At 36.1% G+C, this 19,955-nt stretch overlaps 1 protein-coding gene across 19 annotated transcripts in view; it reads left to right on the top strand.

Moving 5' to 3' along the window:
- Window positions 1-19,955, top strand: part of LOC109415434 (protein lap4) — a gene marked incomplete at its 3' end in the record, with an annotated part of 212,425 nt that overhangs the window by 104,436 nt on the left and 88,034 nt on the right. For all 19 annotated transcript variants that reach the window (XM_062843738.1, XM_062843748.1, XM_062843753.1 and 16 more), the window contains 1 exon segment: window positions 6,654-6,822. In XM_062843738.1, the coding sequence (XP_062699722.1) occupies window positions 6,654-6,822 (169 nt within the window).

The raw sequence follows: 19,955 nt of genomic DNA, 5'->3' as shown, positions 1-19,955 counted from the left end.
AAACCCCTTTGAATCCTCTGGAATGTTCCCTGGACCCTGCTAGACTCCAAGGACCCCCCGAAACTCCTTGGAACACCCTCTGAAACATCCTGGATTGCCTCTGAAACCACTTGAAGACCCCTCGAACGCTCATGAATCCCCCTAAAACACTCTGGATTACCCTGGAATGTCTCTGAAGCCTACTTAAGTTTGATTTACATAAAACGATTTTATAAAAACTGTTCAACATTTGGTTAAAGTTGCTAGTGAAAAATGTTTATCGGTGACATGATTAACTTTCCACAACTAATCAGCACTTTGTCACTTTTCAAGCCTGCAGTAAGTTCTTTCTAAATCACATTGTCCCCTTCGTGTGTATGCTTCATCGCTATACCAAAAGAAACCGAAGACATGGGCGACAACGATGGCACACCAGATTCACTCGTTTGGAACCATTATGCTTATGACCAAAGTACCTCCGGCAATATACGACCCATTATCCAGCTGACTTTCAATGACAGATAACTATGGACGACGGATGGCAGATGGATACCGGCCAACTATAGTCTATTTTCGTCCACTCCTGGGACCATTTTCCGTATTTTCCAGCTCCGGCATGTCGTCATTGTCCTCGCTGTCTCTGTACTTTTGCTATTAACGACCCCGAGCAGGGCCCATATAGCCGAGGCGGTAAACGCACGGGTATTCAGCATGACCATGCTGAGGGTGACGGGTTCGATTCCCGGTCGGTCCAGGATCTTTTCGTAAAGGAAATTTCCTTGACTTCCTTGGGCATAGAGTATCTTCGTGCCTGCCACACGATATACACATGCAAAATGGTCATTGGCAGAGGAAGCTCTCAGTTAAAAACTGTGGAAGTGCTCATTGAACACTAAGCTGAGAAGCAGGCTTTGTCCCAGTGAGGACGTTACGCCAAGAAGAGGAGGAGGACCCCGAGCAGAAGGGAATAACAACAGCATAAGGAGCTGTGTTATTTGGGAAAAATAACACCATAACATATTGTGTTATAAACTTGTCTGTCATAAGCGGCAAAATAACAAATTCCATAACAAAAAAATGTTCCTGGAAAACCATTTCAATAACTTGTTTTGTTAGTTTCAATAACAACTTAATAACAGTGAATTCGGAAAATATTTCCATAACCAATTTTGATATTAATATGTTATTGATAGTAATCGGAGAGCAGAATTTGCTATGATATCAAATTCGTTACTAAATAAGTTCTAATACTTAGGACGATGCAAATATTATTCTTTTTTGTCCGAGACCTCTCATCAGGTGCGAGGGGGGGGGGGGACAAAAGTAAATAAGGAACAAAAAAAAAGCTATTAAAAATTTCAAAATTATAATCACTATCGAAATAGTTATTTATGTAACGAGTTGCGAAAAGTTGATTTCTTCAGCACGAGTCGTACATTTATTCAACAAGGCTTGCTGACTCTGACGTAAGAAATATTTTCAAATGATCGGAGAATACTATATTCAGCTTTTAATTCATTCTAAGAGATTTGAAGTCGCAAGATAATCGAACTTTAGTAATTTCTATATTATCGAATACGACGAGCTTCGATTTCCACCTGTAATTCATATACTGTTTTACTTAAATTGTTTTCGGAGCACGGTTTTGAAATCAACACGTGTATTTGAAAATATTTGATCGTTGATAGCAATTTGTGACTTTTGTTTTGTTTTTTTTTTTTTGCGTAGAAACTGAAGAATTTTTAGAATGCTCAACAGTTTTGCAGGAAATTTTTGGGATATTGGAAATATTTTACGGATTATTACAACTTTTCTGGAAATTTTGTTTTAATTCCTCCGATTTTCCCTGGATTCTAGAATTATGTCGTATATTCCTCCTGGATTCTAAAAGGATTCCGCCAAAAATTTTGCTATTATTTCTCCTGAACTTCCTCTGATGATTCCTACTGGACTTTCACTAGAAATGTTTGCAATATTTTTTTTTCTAAAATTCCTCTATTTATTTCTCTAAGGATTTCGTCAAAAACTCCTTTTGTGTTTGTCAAGTGACTTTGTCATAAAATTCTTCCAGAAATTCGTTGACAGATTTGATCTTAACTTTTCCATAAATTACTTCAAAAATATTCCAGAAATTTCTCCGAGAGTTCTTCGACGGAATCTGTCATGGATTTTCAAAGACTCCTCTAGAAATTCCTCCAGAATCCTGCATAGAATCCCTTCAAGGATTTCTTCAGAATTTCCTGTGATCATTAGTCCTGAAGTTCATCTTAAAATTTCTCTGAAAATTTCTTTGAGGATTTCATCAGGAGTTTTTCCGAATATTTCTTCAGATGTTTTCCAAAAGATTTTGCCAAGAATTCTAAACATTACTCAGAAGAATTATCTTCGGAATTTCTAAGAAAATTGCGCTAGGAGTTCTCTTGAAGACTTCTCCAAGGATTTATCGAAAGGTTCCTCCAGAACTTCCAAGTGCTTATCCGAAAATTATTTAAGGAATTCTTAAAAGGATTCGTTCAGAAATTTCCTTCTAACCTGAATACGAAAATGGAACAACACAAAGGGACAGGTCATAATCGTCGAATTGTTGCTGTGATTTAAAAATTTGTTACTGCAGTATTATTGCTTATAAGTTGATCAATAGTACAACAAAACATGCTATTTAAATGTAATTTAGTTATTGTATATCTATAGCTTGATTATAACAAAATGAGATTGTCCAACAAAATTTGTTATGCCTTGATAATTTAATAATAACAAAACAAGATATGGGTCATTCCACGCCAAGTGACCGACCGCTTGCAACCGACCATCACGGATGTGAACCAAATTTGGCTGAAACATTTGTTTAGATGGAAAAAGAAAAAATCCAAATTTTGGTGCCGATCGGATCACCCCTCGGCCCGTGGCAGCACCCCTCGTTTTGGCCGATATGAAAATTATCCTCTCTTTCTTTTATTTTTATCATTGAAACGATTGCACCTACACATTTTCGACCTTCGGCTTTTTTAAAGGAAATCGTTCAGGGAATCCAGAAAAAATATTATTTTTTTGATACAGTGTTGCCAAATATCATATTTTTCAATTTTAAATCTAAAAATCGATTTTTCTCAAAATACGTATATTTTGATTTAAAAAATTTTGATTCCATCGTGTTTATCAGACGTTTTGCTATCGAAAAAGCTTAACTCCCCAAGGTAATTTGCGTCATTCCTGAGATATAGCGTTTTTAAGAAAAAATATACATTTTTTTCATATAAAGTATCATATAAAATCAGGTGCAGTTTATAAATTTCGTAAAAAAAACATTGTTCGATGCCATATAATCACGTTTTGTGATGATTTGAACAATATCGAGTATAAAAAGGATTAAAAAAATTGTGACAGTGTTGCCGGTTTACCTTTTTTATTATACTATGAAACCTAACCTTCAAGTGTTTGACAATGGACAGGTTATTCTGAAAAATCGCACCATGTGTGTTGCAAGATGTGTGAGCAAGATAAAAACAATACACATCTTCTCTAACAACCCTGTTGTTGACCTTTTCTTCACAGACAAACAGACGTAACACCTAGAAAAATTTTCGCGAAAATCCATCGCCTAGTTCTTACTAGGTGAAACGTCTAACGCTTAGAAAAGCTACAACTATAAAGGTTTAAAAAGATCGTTAAACTGTGGTCGTTGGTTTTTTTTTCCAATGTTATGTCTGTTTGTCTGTGTTCATTTAAATTGTCATCTTATTCATTTCAACGATGTTGTAGATGGAAGTGTTGCCACACATGTCATTTTTATTGTAAACATCTAATTTACACGAAAGCATTCGTAAATAGATAACACCAAATAAAAACAAATGATTTCTGTTTTTTATACATAACGAGCACATTTGGCAACACTGCATGAGTATGAGCATAGATGGCAACACGATTCATAATTGCTACTCCATGATTAATCGCAGCGAACGATTGTCGCTTTAGTTTGTGTGTTTGCTTATCAGCGACGACAGCAGCCACTTCGATCACTCATCAACATTCTTCACCATTCGCCATTCATTCATTCGCTTGCGATCAAAACTGCGACGAACGGCAACGAATATCCATGTCAAGCAACTTGCGCATGGCTTTCCACTGGTGATGGGGTTGCGTGCTTGATCACGACAATCCGTTTGCTGCATCTTTCTTCGATTCAGCAAAGAGGAGTGAATATGAATGGAGTGAGGCGAATATACCGATCCTTAATATGATACTATACATTGTCGATCTGGGAGTCACCTATAATTGATCGAACAATCGATTTGATTTATCGGAATTAACCTTCGCGTACAACCGATCTATTTTCCATGCAAAAAAAAAAGCCTGAGAAAAGTAGGCTCTAGGGAGCAAACGCCACTAATCCATTCCACTCAGAAATTTTTGTTCATTTTTCGCCACGAAGAACAAACAAAAACTCATACCATATGCAACTACATCAATAGACAACACAATACTCAACACTGTTCTTCACTTCTCTACCCGGGACAATAAAGGACATGATCTATTATTCTGCAATCCAGTAAGAGTAAACGCAATACTAAGCATCCCCGCACCTGCTGTTTGCGTTTCCGCTAAATACTAGCATACTTGGCAACACTGCCTTAAAAATCAATCAAAAGATATTTTTACAGGGATTTTTATAAGGAGTTGAACCTTCGAATATAAAATAAAAATACTGAAGTCTGAGCTACTAGTTGCGCGACGATGCGTAGTATCTAATATTATCTAATTCCAAAGGATATCATACTTCATATTTTATCATATTCCATATTTTCAGGTTCAGCTTCTGAAATTAGCTGTGGGTCATTGAATGTAATTATATCGAAATGACATTTTCAGCACTGTTGCTTATAAATACACTCATCAAATGTTTTCCTGAATATATTTTACGTCGATGTTGCCAAATGTACTAAACCTAAATAAAAAAAAATACTTTTGGCTTGTTAATTAGATTTCATACTAATGTTCTAGTAAAATTAAGATTTCTACAATAAATATTACACATTTGGCAGCACTTCTTTTCAGATAATGTTAAAATATATGAAATTTGTTTAGAATTGACGATCTCAATAGATACATTTTTTCAGTTCAACAGGTTATGCTGGTCCATTACGATAGACTCATAGTTGATGAACTGGCAACACTGTAACATTTTTTCAACCCTTTTTATACTTGATGTTGTTCAAATCAACACAAAACGTCTTTATATGGCATCGAACATTTTTTTTTGCGAAATTTATAAAGTGCACCTGATTTTATATGATACTTTATATGAAAAAAAAAAATGAATATTTTTTCTTAAAAACGCTATATCTCAGGAACGACTCAAATTACTTTGGGGAGTTAAGCTTTTTCGATCGGAAAACGTCTGATAAACACGATGGAATCAAAATTTTTAAAATCAAAATATACGTATTTTGAGAAAAATCGATTTTTAGTTTTAAAATTGAAAAATATGATACCTGGCAACACTGTATCAAAAAAATAATATTTTTTCTGGATTCCCTGAACGATTTCCTTTAAAAAAGCCGAAGGTCGAAAATGTGTAGGTGCAATCAAATAAAAGAAAGAGAGGATAATTTTCATATCGGCCAAAACGAGGGGTGCTGCCACGGGCCGAGGGGTGATCCGATCGGCACCAAAATTTGGATTTTTTCTTTTTCCATCTAAACAAATGTTTCAGCCAAATTTGGTTCAAATCCGTGATGGTCGGTTGCAAGTTTTCACATTTTCTCGGTCACTTCATATGGAATGACCCATATAAAAACAGGTCATGTGATTTCGTAGTTATTAACTTGGTATTCTCCTCTGCTCGGGACGTACCGGAGCTTTTATCTTCCTTATTAGGTGATGAACCAATCTTTGTTAGGCAGCACCGGAGAGGAACTGACGTGTCTTTGAAAAATCTCCGTTCTCTCGGATCAGCTGCGGTTGACCTTGTGGCTAACATGACGTTTCTTACAACATACCTACCTATACCCGAACCATGAAGTACAATTACCGTTTGCTTACATACTAAATTGCGAGCACGAGTTTGCCATTGTTGTTGTTTTGAATTGCTCCAGCTCCCCATGCGGGATCCATCAAAGTACTACTGCTAATAGCAATACATACCTACCAACCATATGCAGGTAGAGGTAGTCTAATTAATCTCGCGCTCTTTCTCGAACTGGTTTGCGCGTTCGCACCTCGTTCATGATGGCAGGAGAGCTGCAGTGGCAGCAACATGGCCAAGGCGATGATGACGACGTTCCTTCGACCACCCGACAACAGCAATGCAAATCGCGGTGCAGCGTTAATTTGCCGTTGTTTATCGAATACCTGTTAGTTTATTGGAAGCAGTGGTTTTTTAAACTCGCAGGTGGGATTTTCTATAGGACTCGTAATACCATTGTAAAAAATATTGTCGAACGGAAAATTTCTAAAAGTCTACTATTTTAGTATCCTAAAAAATTGATTTTTCCATACAATTTGTACCAAAGCATTGAAATAACTTTAAAAGTTCGAAATAGTTTGAGAACCACTGCTCTAACCGATCGTTCAGTGCGAATTGGATGACCGTGAATTCAACGATGTTTTCTTGATGATTTGTATCTTAATGTGTGCTCTTTTTTCACTTACCTGTTTTTTTTTTTCTTTCTTTGCAGATATCGGTGACATTCCGGACGACATCAAACACCTCCGCAGCCTGCAGATCCTGGACTTCAGCTCAAATCCGATCCACAGGCTACCGGCGGGGTTCTCCCAGCTGCGCAACCTGACCATACTGGGGCTCAACGATATGTCGTTGACCTCGCTTCCACAGGATTTCGGATGGTGAGTATTGTGCAATACCTTAAGCCTACGTGGAAGTTCTTGGTTGACCTAGAAAATCTTTAGAAACTAGTTATCTACAGAACTATGCTCCATGAACCTATAGGATGTTACACTGTATCAATAGTGTACTAATAACCCATTAATTACACATGATCTAGAACATCTTTGAAAAGTAGTTCTCTGCAGAACCATATTCCATTGGCTTGTAGGATGTTACAGCGCTTTAGTAATGTAACAATAACCCATTGATTACGCTTATAGGTCTTAGGCATTTACTCGTGGTTTTTCTTAGATGACTTAGAGCATCTTTGAAAATTACTTCTCTACAGAACTATGCTCCATAGACCTGTAGGATGTTACACCGCCTCAGTAATGTAACAACAATCCATTGATTACGCTTGTAGATCTTCAGGCCTTTACGAGCGGAAATTCTTGGAGTTCCTAGAATATCTTTGGAAACCACTTATCTGCAGAACTATGCTCCATGGACCTGTAGGATGTTGCACTTTATCAGTATAATGACAACAATCCAGTTATTACGCTTGTGGATCTTGAGGTGCTTACTCGCGAAAGTTTTTGGATAATCTAGAATATCTTTGGAAATTAGTCAGATCCATTTCTAGTAAGATCATTGTAAGCGTCCTTTTATTTTTTTGGATACTTACCCGACTAGAAAGTTATATCAAGTTTATATCATATTGTGTTATGATGTTATAATATTTTTCTATAACTAATTATGTTATAAACTAGCTTTAGGATGATGTTAAAATAACTAAAAATGTAACAAAAAGTACACTAGTATAATCAAGATTTTAACCTATTTTGTAATAATCATATCAAAATGATAACAAAATGTGATATGAATTTTAGCCTCAGGATTACTAGTTTCTATCAAACGTTACACAAAACTGAACAACTTTGTAGTGATTGTAATATTTTTTACAGTTATATATTCATGTGCAAAGCAATCTGTGAGAGTTTCGAGATGATCGAAATATTTTTCAAATTTTGGCAATTTTTCAAAGTTTTATATGGAAACAAGTTTTCAAACTTCAAATGCCGTTTTCTCAATTCCTACTTTTTGCAAATGGGACTGTTATGCGAGTGGGGGCAGTATAGGTCTTAGGCTTAGGTTTTTCTTAGATGACTTAGAGCATCTTTGAAACTTACTTCTCTACAGAACTATGCTCCATAGACCTGTAGGTTGTTACACCGCCTCAGTAATGTAACAACAATCCATTGATTACGCTTGTAGATCTTCAGGCCTTTACGAGCGGAAATTCTTGGAGTTCCTAGAATATCTTTGGAAACCACTTATCTGCAGAACTATGCTCCATGGACCTGTAGGATGTTGCACTTTATCAGTATAATGACAACAATCCAGTTATTACGCCTGTGGATCTTGAGGTGCTTACTCGCGAAAGTTCTTGGATAATCTAGAATATCTTTGGAAATTAGTCAGATCCATTTCTAGTAAGATCATTGTAAGCGTCCTTTTATTTTTTTGGATACTTACCCGACTAGAAAGTTATATCAAGTTTATATCATATTGTGTTATGATGTTATAATTTTTTTCTATAACTAATTATGTTATAAACTAGCTTTAGGATGATGTTAAAATAACTAAAAATGTAACAAAAAGTACACTAGTATAATCAAGATTTTAACCTATTTTGTAATAATCATATCAAAATGATAACAAAATGTGATATGAATTTTAGCCTCAGGATTACTAGTTTCTATCAAAATTTGATACAATTTTGTAACATAACATTTCAAATGTCGATGACTTAAAACTAAATTATAATATAATGAGTTATAAAACAACGTTTGTAACATAAATAATGTGATATAACAGGGTGTCTACTACCTGGAAAAACCTGGAAAACCGGGAATCCTCAGGGAATTTTATTTAACAGGGAAAAACCTGGAATACTCAGGGAATTTCTTGAGTACTCAGGGAAATTTTACTCCGATAAAAAAAAAAAAAAACATTGGGTCGTATGAACCTGGTAGTAAAAATCCATATAGAAATTTCGCTACAAGGATTTTTCCCAGAAATTCCGTTAGAATTTCTTTCTGGAACTTCTTTAAAAATACACCTAAAATTGTACCTCCTTGGAAGTCTCCCAGGATTTCTAATAAAATTCCTTCCGCATCTTTGACGCTATTTTTCTTGGTATTCCTTTTTGATTTTTTTCCGGAAAGGTATACTTCCTGATTTCTTCCAGGATTCCTGAATTGCAACCGATTTCTCCTGGAGTTTTTCACGGGGATGCTATTTCTTCCTAGATTTCCTCCAGTGTTTTGCTCAAAGAAATCTTCGTAGGATTTCTACCAAACTCTATAAGAATATCTGTTGGGATAAATCGTGGAATTTCTTTCGGCACTCCTCACGGAATTTGTACCCGATTCCTTTCGGTGTTCCTCTTGGGACTTCCCCAGAAGATCTTCACATAATGTCTTTCAGACTTGCTAAAGGAGTTATACCTGGGGTTTCTACTAAAGTACCTCCAAAGGTTTCTGAAGGAGTTTTCACGAATTTACTGCAAGAGTTCCTCAAGAGATTTCTTTCATTTTTTTCCTGCGATATTTTCAAACCATTGCTTTGGGCTTTCTTCGATATATTCTTCCTGGTCTCCTACAGGAATTTGTTTAAAATTTTCGCGAGGTTTAATTTAAAGTTTTACCTGACATTTTTCTCGGAGTATCTCCTGGAACTTCTCTCAGAAGAGTCCTTCCAATGTTGGCCATGAGATGTCTCTCAGAGCTTTTCTCAATTTACCCTGGATTTTCTCCTTAAGTTTTTTTTCCAGAGTGCCTTCTGGGATTTCCACAGGAGTTTTTGCTGATATTTCTTATTGAATTCTTCTCTTGCATTCTTTCAGAGCCAGGCTGTTTCTTGTAGTTGTACCGGATTTCTTGCAGTGATCCACCTGAGAGTTTTTACAGATATTCTGTGCATTATTACCAAAATTCTTAGTGGAAACTTTACCAGAAATTGTCCCGAGATTCTGGATACCTACTCCTTTAGGGATTTCTCCCAAAGTAATTGCAGGGATTCTTCTACGGGTTTTCCTCAGAATGTCTCCTGAGATAACTTACGAAATACCTTATAGGAAATTCATGGAGAAATATTCGAAGGATTTCAAATAAAATCTTGCGGAAAACTCCGGAAAGTGTTATTGAAGAAATCTCGACAGGAACTTCAGGAAAAACCTGAGAAAAAAATTAGACATCTCGAAAAAAGTTCTTGGTAATAGTAATCCCGAGAAGAAATATTAAGGACATTCAAGGAGGAATTCTCCCTGGCCAAGTTCGCAGGGGTTGACGGTATTAAAGTGAAGGAGTTTCATTTTGATTATTGTAATGTAGTGTTCTTTAGTGAAACATATCACCTTTTTAACACTTTAATGCGCCTCCAACGGTTCATCACGAACCGGCTGCTGCAGATGGAGTATGGCTGATCATAAGCATCAGACATGCTCGATAAACACGGAGGAACCGCCAGGGCTCAGTAGAGTCTATTCCCAAGCAATAGTTCCAAATCGGTTGGATTTGAGAAGGTTTTGATGATCGTTACAAATCCTAATAAAAGTTTTATAGGATTTGTGACTGGTTTTGGAACCTTTTACAGCCAGCTGACTTCAAAATGTTGTTTGGGCTCTATTTCCCACGTTTCTTGGTTGATTTTGATTAGTAATTTATTAATGTCATAGTCGCTTTTTCGAATTTCTACAATGTTATACTTTATTATATTTTATTTAAATAAAGCAATTAAAATCAACCAAAAAATTAATAGTGGGAAGGAGATTTGCAGCACTTAATTGTGCTGATAGATTCGAAGCTAACGTGCGAACACTTGACGTGACAGTTTGGACTGGACAAAAAACTGACTGCTTTTTATTAACTGAACAACGTTACTTTTGTATGACTAGGTTGACATTTCTAGGCCACGCATGAGAAAATGACATGGTTTATCTTGATAGGACCGATAGGACAGAACGAATTTGAATATTTTTCATAGTATTTGTAGGGGGATGAATACATAATAGTTGACAAGCAATTTTTGTTTATCTCTTAGATGATGTTATGACACCAACAGAAAAAGTGTTAGAAGTTCAGTTACATGTTTCTGTGGGTTTTGGACCGATGACATTTTGAGGACACAAGAGATGAACACAGAGAAGTAAATATCAAAAAAAAAACAATTTGACACAGAATCGACTGTATTTTAACATGCGGGTTCGACTGATTCGATGAATCTGTCTAGAAGTAACTAGAAGACAATTGACGCTAAGATTGGAAAAAAAGCTTGCAGTTGGGACTATACTACAATAATAGCCGATAGGAAACAATGCGCTAGACAGCATTAATATTCATTTTTTAATATGTAGTATGTGCATGACGGAACAAGCAGGACACAGCTCCAGACGTCTCTTTTTAATAACGATATTCAGCATATTTCCAATAAAACTACACTTCAATAAAGCAAAGACTAAAGCTGCTATGATAGCAGATCAGAAAGACTTAATTGACTTATTGACTACATTTTGGAGATCTACTTCGAATAACTGACAAATTGACAAGAACCTAACTAAATACATGGACCATACTACAAAAAAAAACAATTGACAAAAAGAAAAAAAGGGGAAACTTTTATTAAAACTATTTTTGTTCAACGCAGGCCAAAACAGTGTCGACTTGGGCCACGATATGCCTACGTACTTCTGTGTGTTGAAACAAAAATAGAGGCTCATAGAAGCAAACGTAGGGAAAGGGTGCGGTGTTAGAACATAAGCACAGCGTGCTACCGCCGTAATCACTATGAAAAAAAAAAAAAAAAAGACATTCAAGGAGGAATTCTGAAAACCTCATGGAATCCTGAAAGCAGCTGTGGACGAAGTTCCGCGAGGAAAACTAAAAATCGAAGGAAAGTAAAAATCGAATAATTTATGGATAGCTGTCCCGGAAAATCACTAAAAAAGACATGAACACTAGCTTCAACCGGCGGCTGTACCGATTGAACGAAATTTAACACGGAGTGGCTACGGATAAGAAGCTATTCTCGTGAAAACTTTCATCGCTCGGAGTGGGAATCGAACCCTCATCCACCCGGACTCTAACCGCATGGCTACGAGGTTCAACCAATGACATTCTTGAAGAAACTTAGAATAGTTTTGGATGGATCTTCAGTAGGAATCCAGCGAGAATCTCTAGAAGTATATCGGAAAACCCATGCAAGAAATATCGAGACGTACTCAAACAGATATCTCGTGTGAAAGAATCCTGCAGAAAGCCAGGAAGAAACTTTGGAAGAAATTCCAGGAATTATGCTCAGAAATCTTGAAAGATTTTTTGAAGAGTAGGGGAACTTATTTTCGGCATATCTCTTCATCATGGGGAGTTTTTTGAAACCTGTTGAACTCAGAGTTGGCATCAAATCCTTCCGAACCAAGCTGAATATGATCAAGTTTCAGGCAATTTGGCCGGCATAAATCCCTAATAACGAAGAGAACAAACCTGCCGATGATACCCTAAGTCACCCTTCATAATTTTTAGAAAATTTGAATTATTTTTTGAATTATAAAGTTTTAAAATTTCATCTGGAAAAACCTGGAAAACTCAGGGAATTTTATTTTGAGTTATGAGTAGACACCCTGTATAATTGAGTTATGGTATTTTGAAAACACCAAGGATGTTGAACATGATTATATCACAATGAGTTATGTATATCATAGTTTGTTAGGATTATGTTTTATTTTTGTTACAGTTTTCTAGTCGGGTAAATATCCCAGATTCCTCATAAAGCCAGTATAGGCGCTTTGGAGCAAAAATTCTGACGGATTTGATACTTCTGTAGGGATTCGCTCAGAAGTAGCTCCAGAAACACCTTCAGTATTTTAAAGATTCTTCAAGAATTGCTTCAAAAATTCTTCCAATGATTCTTCCTGGAATTTCTTTAGGAATTCCTCCAAGGATTCCTCTAGAAGTTCTTACAAGGAATCCTTTTGAAATTGTTCCTGCGGATCCGTCAGAAGTATCTTCTGTGATTGATTCTGAGATTCCTCTTGTTATTTTTTTTTCAGAAATTTCTCTAGAAATTACACAACAAATTTTTTGTTCTTCGAAAAAGATACCTCTGGAGGCTCTTGAAAGAATTTTCTGGAGGAGATATTGAACAAAAAACCTGAATCAATTTCTAGGAGGAATTTCTGGAAGAACTCCTTGAGATACCTCTGCAGGAATTCCTACAAGAATTTTATGAGAAACTTCTTGAGGAATTTTGGTAATTATTCCAACGAAAAGTTGCTGGAGGAATTAACGAAGAAATCCCTGTTGGAGTTTCTGATGGAATTTTTGGATGAGAGAATCTCTGAAGGGGTTTCTAAAGGGCAACCTTGAAGAATCTGTTGGGATACCTGTAGAAATTGCAGAAAAAAGTATTTGAAGAAGATATTTCTGATTAAATTTCTGAAGGGATCTTTGAAGAAACCCCTGGATAAATTCCAGTAGATACATACTTCTGTGGGAATTTCTAGAAGATTTTTTTTACAATTTCTAGAGAAAATCGTACATATTTACATCTAAAGTATTTTCTGAATTTACCTGGAGGATTTTCTTAAGTAAGCCTGCAATAAAAAATAGAAAAAGATCCTAGAGGAATTCTTGAAAAAATCTCTCGAGATATTTCTGAAAGATCGCCGTAAAAATGTCTGAGAGAATCTCTAACGAAAGATGAGAACAAATCCTGAATGTAATTTATAAAACAATCCCTGGACGAATACCTAGACGAACTGCTGGAGGAGAATTCTTTGAAAAGGAAACTTTAAGAATTCCTTTGGAAACTTTTTCAAGGATTCCTTCTGAAATTTCTTTGAAATCTCTTCAAGGGTCCCTGTAGAAATTCTAACAAGGAATCCTTTTAAAAATTCTGTTTACCTGAGATACCTCTGAAGGAATTCCTAGAGGAATTTTGGGAGTAATTCCAAGGAAAAGTTCCTGAACGAAGAAATCCCTGGTGGAATTTTTGAAGGCATGAAGGCATTTTTAGAGGAGTTTTTTTTAAACCCTGAAACGATTTCCAAAGGACATCCTTGAGAAGTTTTGAAAAAATCTGAAAAAAACATTATGCTGCAACTTCTGCAGAAATTGCAGACAAAGGTATTGGAGGGAGAGGAATTCTTAAAGAAGATTTTGATTAAATTTCTGAAGGGATCCCTCAATGCATTCCTGGAGATACTTCTTTGAGAAGTATTGTATGTATTTCTCGTACAATTTCTAGATGGAAAGTAGACAGAAACTTCTTAGTAATTCAGTAGTAGATGAAAACTTAAAATTACAAAAAAAAAGATCCTGGAGGAATTCTTGAAAGAATCACTGAAGAAATGTCTGGAGGAATTGTTTCTTCAAGGGATACCTGGAAGAACTGAATATTACTTAAGAAATGTTAAGGAATAAATGCTGGAGTTATTTTTGAAGGAATTTCTGAAAGAATCTGGAGAAATTCCTGAAAGATCACCGTAAAAATGCCTGAAAGAATCTCTGAAGGAAGGTGAGAATAAATCCGGAAAGTAATTTAAAAAAGCAATCTCTGGACGAATACCTAGACGAAATTCAGGAGGAATTAACAAAAAAGGAATTTCTGAAGGAATTTTTGGAGAAGTTTCAGAGAAAATCCCTGAAGGGATGGCTTACAGGTACCCTCGAGGAATTTCTGAAAGGATCTCTGAAAAACATTCTGCTGGGATCCCTGCAGAATTTTCAAGCAAAAGTATTGGAGGAATTCATGAAAAAATCCCTGATTCAATTTATTTCTGAAGGCAACCCTGAAGAAATTACTGGAAGAATTCCTGGCAATACATCTGGGAGAATTCTTAGAATAATTTCTTGTGCAATTTCTAGTGCATAAAAACTACTTAAGTAATTTCTGAAGTAAGCCAGCATAAACATTAGAAAAAGAATTCTGATAGAATCACTGAAGGAATGGTTTCTTCAAAAGATACCTGGACAAACTGAAGAAATTCTTGAGAAATGCTAAAGAATAAATCTTGGGATTAATTACTGGAGCAATTTCTGAGAGAATCTATAGAAAATTCTTAGAAGATCGTCATAAAAATTTCTGAAAGAATCTCTGAGGAAAGGTCAGAATATAATCCTGAAAGTAATTTAGAAAGCCATCCCTTGACTCATACCTATACGAACTTTTGGAGAAACCTTTATGGAAACTACTAGGAGAATCTCTTGAGAATATTCTGGAAGAATTTCTGAAGAAATGTCAAGAAATCATTCTTGCAGGCATTTCCGAAGAAATGCTTCAGAGAATCCCTGGAGGAATTCCTGAAGGTATCTCTAGAGGAATATATCGAGAAATGCCTGTAGGAGCTTCTGGAGGAAATCAACAAAATATTCAATCAATTTTTCAAAACATCCCCGAAAAAGTTTTTGAAGGAATCCCTGGAGAGTTCCTATGAAGATATTTCGGCACTTTTAGAGAATCTTTTAGAAATTGATGCTGCGGTTTCGACAGAAATATCTCCTGGAATTCCTTCAGAAACTCGTTCTGGGATATTTTTTACAGAGGTTTTTCCACAATTTGCACAAAAAAAACACTAAATAAATTATTAAAAGATTTCCTGAATGAACTTCTCAAGGAACCCTTGGACAATTTTTTTGAGGCAATTTCTAAAGATACCTCTAGAGATTCATGGAACAAATTCTTGAAAAAATCAGGAGGGGTTCCGGAGCAAAAGGGTACCCTTGTGAAATTTCTAAAGGAATTCCTCAATCTGCAGGAATCCCTGTAGTAATTGCGGACAAAATACAGGAGAAATTCTTAAAGCAATTCCTGATTAAATTGCTGAAGAGATACTGCAGAATTTCTTGATAAAGTCCCAGGGAGAACTCCTGGAGATACCTGGACGAATTCATGGAAGTTTTCCTTGTATAATTTCAAAAGAAAAAGTGAGCTTGAGCTTTCTAAAAGAAATAGTGGATAAAAACTTCTAAATTAATTTCTTAAGTAACACCTGGAAGAACTTTAGCAGTAAGACTGCAAAACATTAAAAAAAAGAGTGGAAGAGTTCCTTTAAGAAATACTGAAGAAATGTTTTTTCAAGGAATTTTTGTTAAAGGGATACATGGAAGACCTGAAAAATCACTTGGGAACTGCTGAGGAATGCATCCTGGAATGGTTTTCTCGAAGGAATTCCTGAAGAAAACTGAAGAAATTTCTGAAATACCACCATAAAAATATCTGAAATCCTGAAAGTCCGAACTGCTAGAGAAGAATCCTTAAAAAAAAAACAATAAAATTCAGGAATTTCTTCCAAGGATTCCTTTTAGAATTTCTTGAGAAATTCCTTCTCGTAGAAGCTCTTGGAGGACCTAAAGTTTCTTCGAAAATTGCTCAACAAAATATTCAAACAATTTTTCAAAACATCCACGAAAAAGTTTTTGAAGGAATCCCTGGAGAGTTCCTCTGGAGATATTTCGGAACTTTTAGAAAATCTTTTGGAAATTGATGCAGCGGTTTCGACAGGAATATCTCCTGGAATTCTTTCAGAAACTCGTTCTGGGATATTTTTTACAGAGGATCTTCAACAATTTGCACAAAAAAAAAAACACCGAATAAATTATTAAAAGATTTCCTGAATGAACTTCTAAAGGAACCCTTGGACATGTTTTTGAGGCAATTCCTGAAGATACCTCTAGAGATTCATGGAAGAAATTATTGAAAAAATCAGGAGGGATTCTGGAGCAAAAATTCCTGAAGCAATGTCTGTGGAAATACCTAAAGGACTACTTGAGATACCTCTAGTGGAACTGCTAGAACGAATTTCACGAATTACTTCTGGAGTTATTCTGGAACTCCAAGGAAGAATTCCTGGAGGAACTCTGGAACTACAAGGAAGAATTGCTGAGGAATTTCTGGAGAGATTTTCGAAGGAAAGGGCACGCTTGTGAAATTTCTAAAGGAATTCCTCAATCTGCAGGAATCCCTGTAGTAATTGCGGATAAAATACTGGAGAAATTCTTAAAGCAATTCCTGATTAAATTGCTGAAGAGATATTGCTAAATTTCTTGAAAAAGTCCCACGAAGAACTCCTGGAGATACCTTTGGACGAGTTCATGGAAGTTATCCTTGAATAATTTCAAAAGAAAAGTGAGCTTGAGCTTTCTAAAGGAAACAGTGGATAAAAACTTCTAAATTAATTTCTTAAGTAACACCTTGAAGAACTTTAGCAGTAAGCCTGCAAAACATTTAAAAAAATAGTGGAGAAGTTTCTTTAAGAAATACTGAAGAAATGTTTTTTTTTAAGAATTTTTGTTAAAAAGATACCTGGAAGACCTGAAAAATCACTTGGAAACTGCTGAGGAATGCATCTTGGAATGGTTTTCTTAAAGGAATTCCTGAAGAAAACTGAAGGCATTTCTGAAATACCGCCATAAGAATGTCTGAAGAAAAAGGTGAGGACAAATCCTGAAAGTCCGAACTGCTAGAAAACAATCCTTACAAAAAAAATTCAGGAATTTCTTCCAAGGATTCCTTTTGGAATTTCTTGAGAAATTCCTTCTGGGCTTCCTGCAGAAATTCTTACAAGGAATGCTTTTGAAATTGCTCCTGTGGTTCCGTGAGAAATATCTTCTGGGAGAACTTTGGAGAACCCTCCAGAATTTTTTTTTTCATAAATTCCTGCAGAAATTGCACAAAAAGTATTTAAGGAATTTTTAGAAATTCAGAGGGTTTTTTTTAAGGAATCCTGGAGACTTCTAGACGAAATTCTTAAAATTTGTTTGGAAAGGTTCCTGAACAAAAAAAAGTCCTGAATCAATTTCTAGGATGAAGTCCTGAAAAAACTTGAGATAGCTCCGAAGGAATTCCTAGGATTATTTCATGAGAACCTTCTGGAGGAATTTTGAGAGTAATTCCAAGGACAAATTTCTGGAGAATCTAGAGGGATTCCTGGGGGATTCCTGAAGGTATCCCAGGATGAATTCTTGGAGATCTGGGGGAATTTTTATGAAAATTTCTTGTACAAGAGAAAATAGTGGATAACAATTTCTAAAGTAATCACTGGAGAATTTTCTAAATTAAGCCTGTAAAAAATAGAAAAATAATGGTGGAGAAATTCCTGAAAGATCGCCGTATAAAGATCTGAAAGAATCTCTGAAGAAAAGTCAGAACCATTTATAAAAGTAGTTTATAAAGCAATTCCTGGAAGAATATCTCGACGAACTACTGGAGAAGAATTCTTTCAAAAAGAAAACCAACAATCAGATCGCTCCCGGGTTAACGAAGAAATCCCTGGTGGAAATTATGAAGGGATTTTGAAGGAGTTTTTGAGAAACTCCCTCAAGGGGTTTCTGAAGGGCAATCCTCTGAAAAAAATATGCTGGCATCTCTGTAGAATTCACAGACAAAAGTATTGATGGAATTCTTGAAGAAATCTCTGATTAAGTTTTTGAAGGGATCCCTAAAGGAATCCCTGAATGAATTCCTGATGATACATTTGGGGAATTCTTAGAAGAATTTATTGTACAATTCCTAGATGAAATAGTGGATGAAAACTACCAAAGCAATTTCTCAATAGGAGTATTTTCTAAAGCAAGCTCAAAAAATAGAAAAAGAAGATCTTGGAGAAAATCTTGAAGTAATCACTGAAGAAATGTCTAAAGGAATTGTTTCGTCAAGAAGAACTGAAAAAAGACCTGAGAAATTATAAGGAATCAATCCTGGAATAATTTCTGAAAGAATTCCCCAGAGATTCTCTGGAGAAATTTCTGAAAGATCACCGTAAAAATGTTTGAAAGAATCTCTGAAGAAAAATGAGAACAAATCCTGAAAGTTATCTATACAGCATTCACTTGGCGAATACTTAGACGAACTTCTGGAGAAACGCTTGTAGAAACCACTAGGAGAATCTATTGAGAAATTTCTAGAATAATTTCTGAAGAAATATCAAGGAATTATTCTTGCAGGAATTTCCAAAGAAATGCTTCAGATAATTCCTGGAGCAATTCCTGAAGGCTTCCCTAGCGAAACATATCAAGGAAAACCTGTAGGTACTTCTAGAGGAATTCCAACAAGAACATCTGAACATATTCCTGGAAAATCTCTTTTTCTTCTTAAGAAATCTCAAGAGGAACATCCACAATAATCTATTAAGTAATCTCCGAAGCAGAGATACCAGATTATTTTATCAAAAATCTGTGTGTGTATCTGTTAGTTTCTATTTGGAGCTGTTTACGTTACCAAAACATTAACATGATTCGTTACTGAAGATCTCGACGTACTCCTGTATTTGTGTGTTCTGAAGATTTATTCGGGTATTTCAGCAAGAAGATTCATAGAAAGTTAAAAATCTTCTAGGAATTTCTTCCAAAAAATAATCCAGGATTCCTTCGGAAAGGGTTCCTCAAAGAATACCTTCAGCAATCCCTTCAGGGATTTCAGAATTGTTCTACGAATTTTTCGAGGTTTCAGGGGTGTTTCTGGGGTTTCCCATGGGTTTCATGGAGCTTCAGGGGGTCCCAGAGGCGTTGCAAGACTCTTCCAGGGGGCTCTAGGAGTTCCATGGACGTTTTTTGGGGTTTGGGTGGTTTCAGGGGTACTCCAGGGGGTTTAGGGGGTTCCAGGGACATCCCAGGGATATTTCAGGAGTGTTTCAGGGGTATTACAGAAGATCTCAGCAGGTTTCAGGGGTGTTCCATGGGCTCTAAACAGGTTTCATAGGTTATATGGGTTCATGGGGATTCAGAGACGGTCCAGGGGTGTTCTAGGGGGTCTCGGGGCGTTTCAGGGATGTTCCATGAAGTTTCAGGGGATTTCAGTTTGTCCTGGGGGTGTTCCACGGGGCTTCAAAGGGTTCCATGATGCCCCAAATGTGTTCCATGATGTTTCAGGGGCGTTCCATATGGCTTCATGGGGTTTCATGAGCGTTCCATGAGATTTCAGGAGCCTTCCAGTGGTTTCAAGGGGTTTCAGAAGCGATGTAGGGCTGTCCCAGGACTTTCAGGGACAGGAGTTTTGAAAATACCCTGAAACTTTTTGGTAACCTTCCGAAACTCCCATGAAACTCCCATGACTTGAAAATCTGACAAATTTGTTACAGTTAATTAAAATTTTCTAC

The sequence above is a fragment of the Aedes albopictus genome, unplaced genomic scaffold (genome assembly GCF_035046485.1).
Source record: "Aedes albopictus strain Foshan unplaced genomic scaffold, AalbF5 HiC_scaffold_5, whole genome shotgun sequence".
NCBI lineage: Eukaryota > Metazoa > Arthropoda > Insecta > Diptera > Culicidae > Aedes > Aedes albopictus.
The sequence above is the reverse complement of the archived record's forward strand: the minus strand, read 5'-3'. Positions and strand labels throughout refer to the sequence as shown.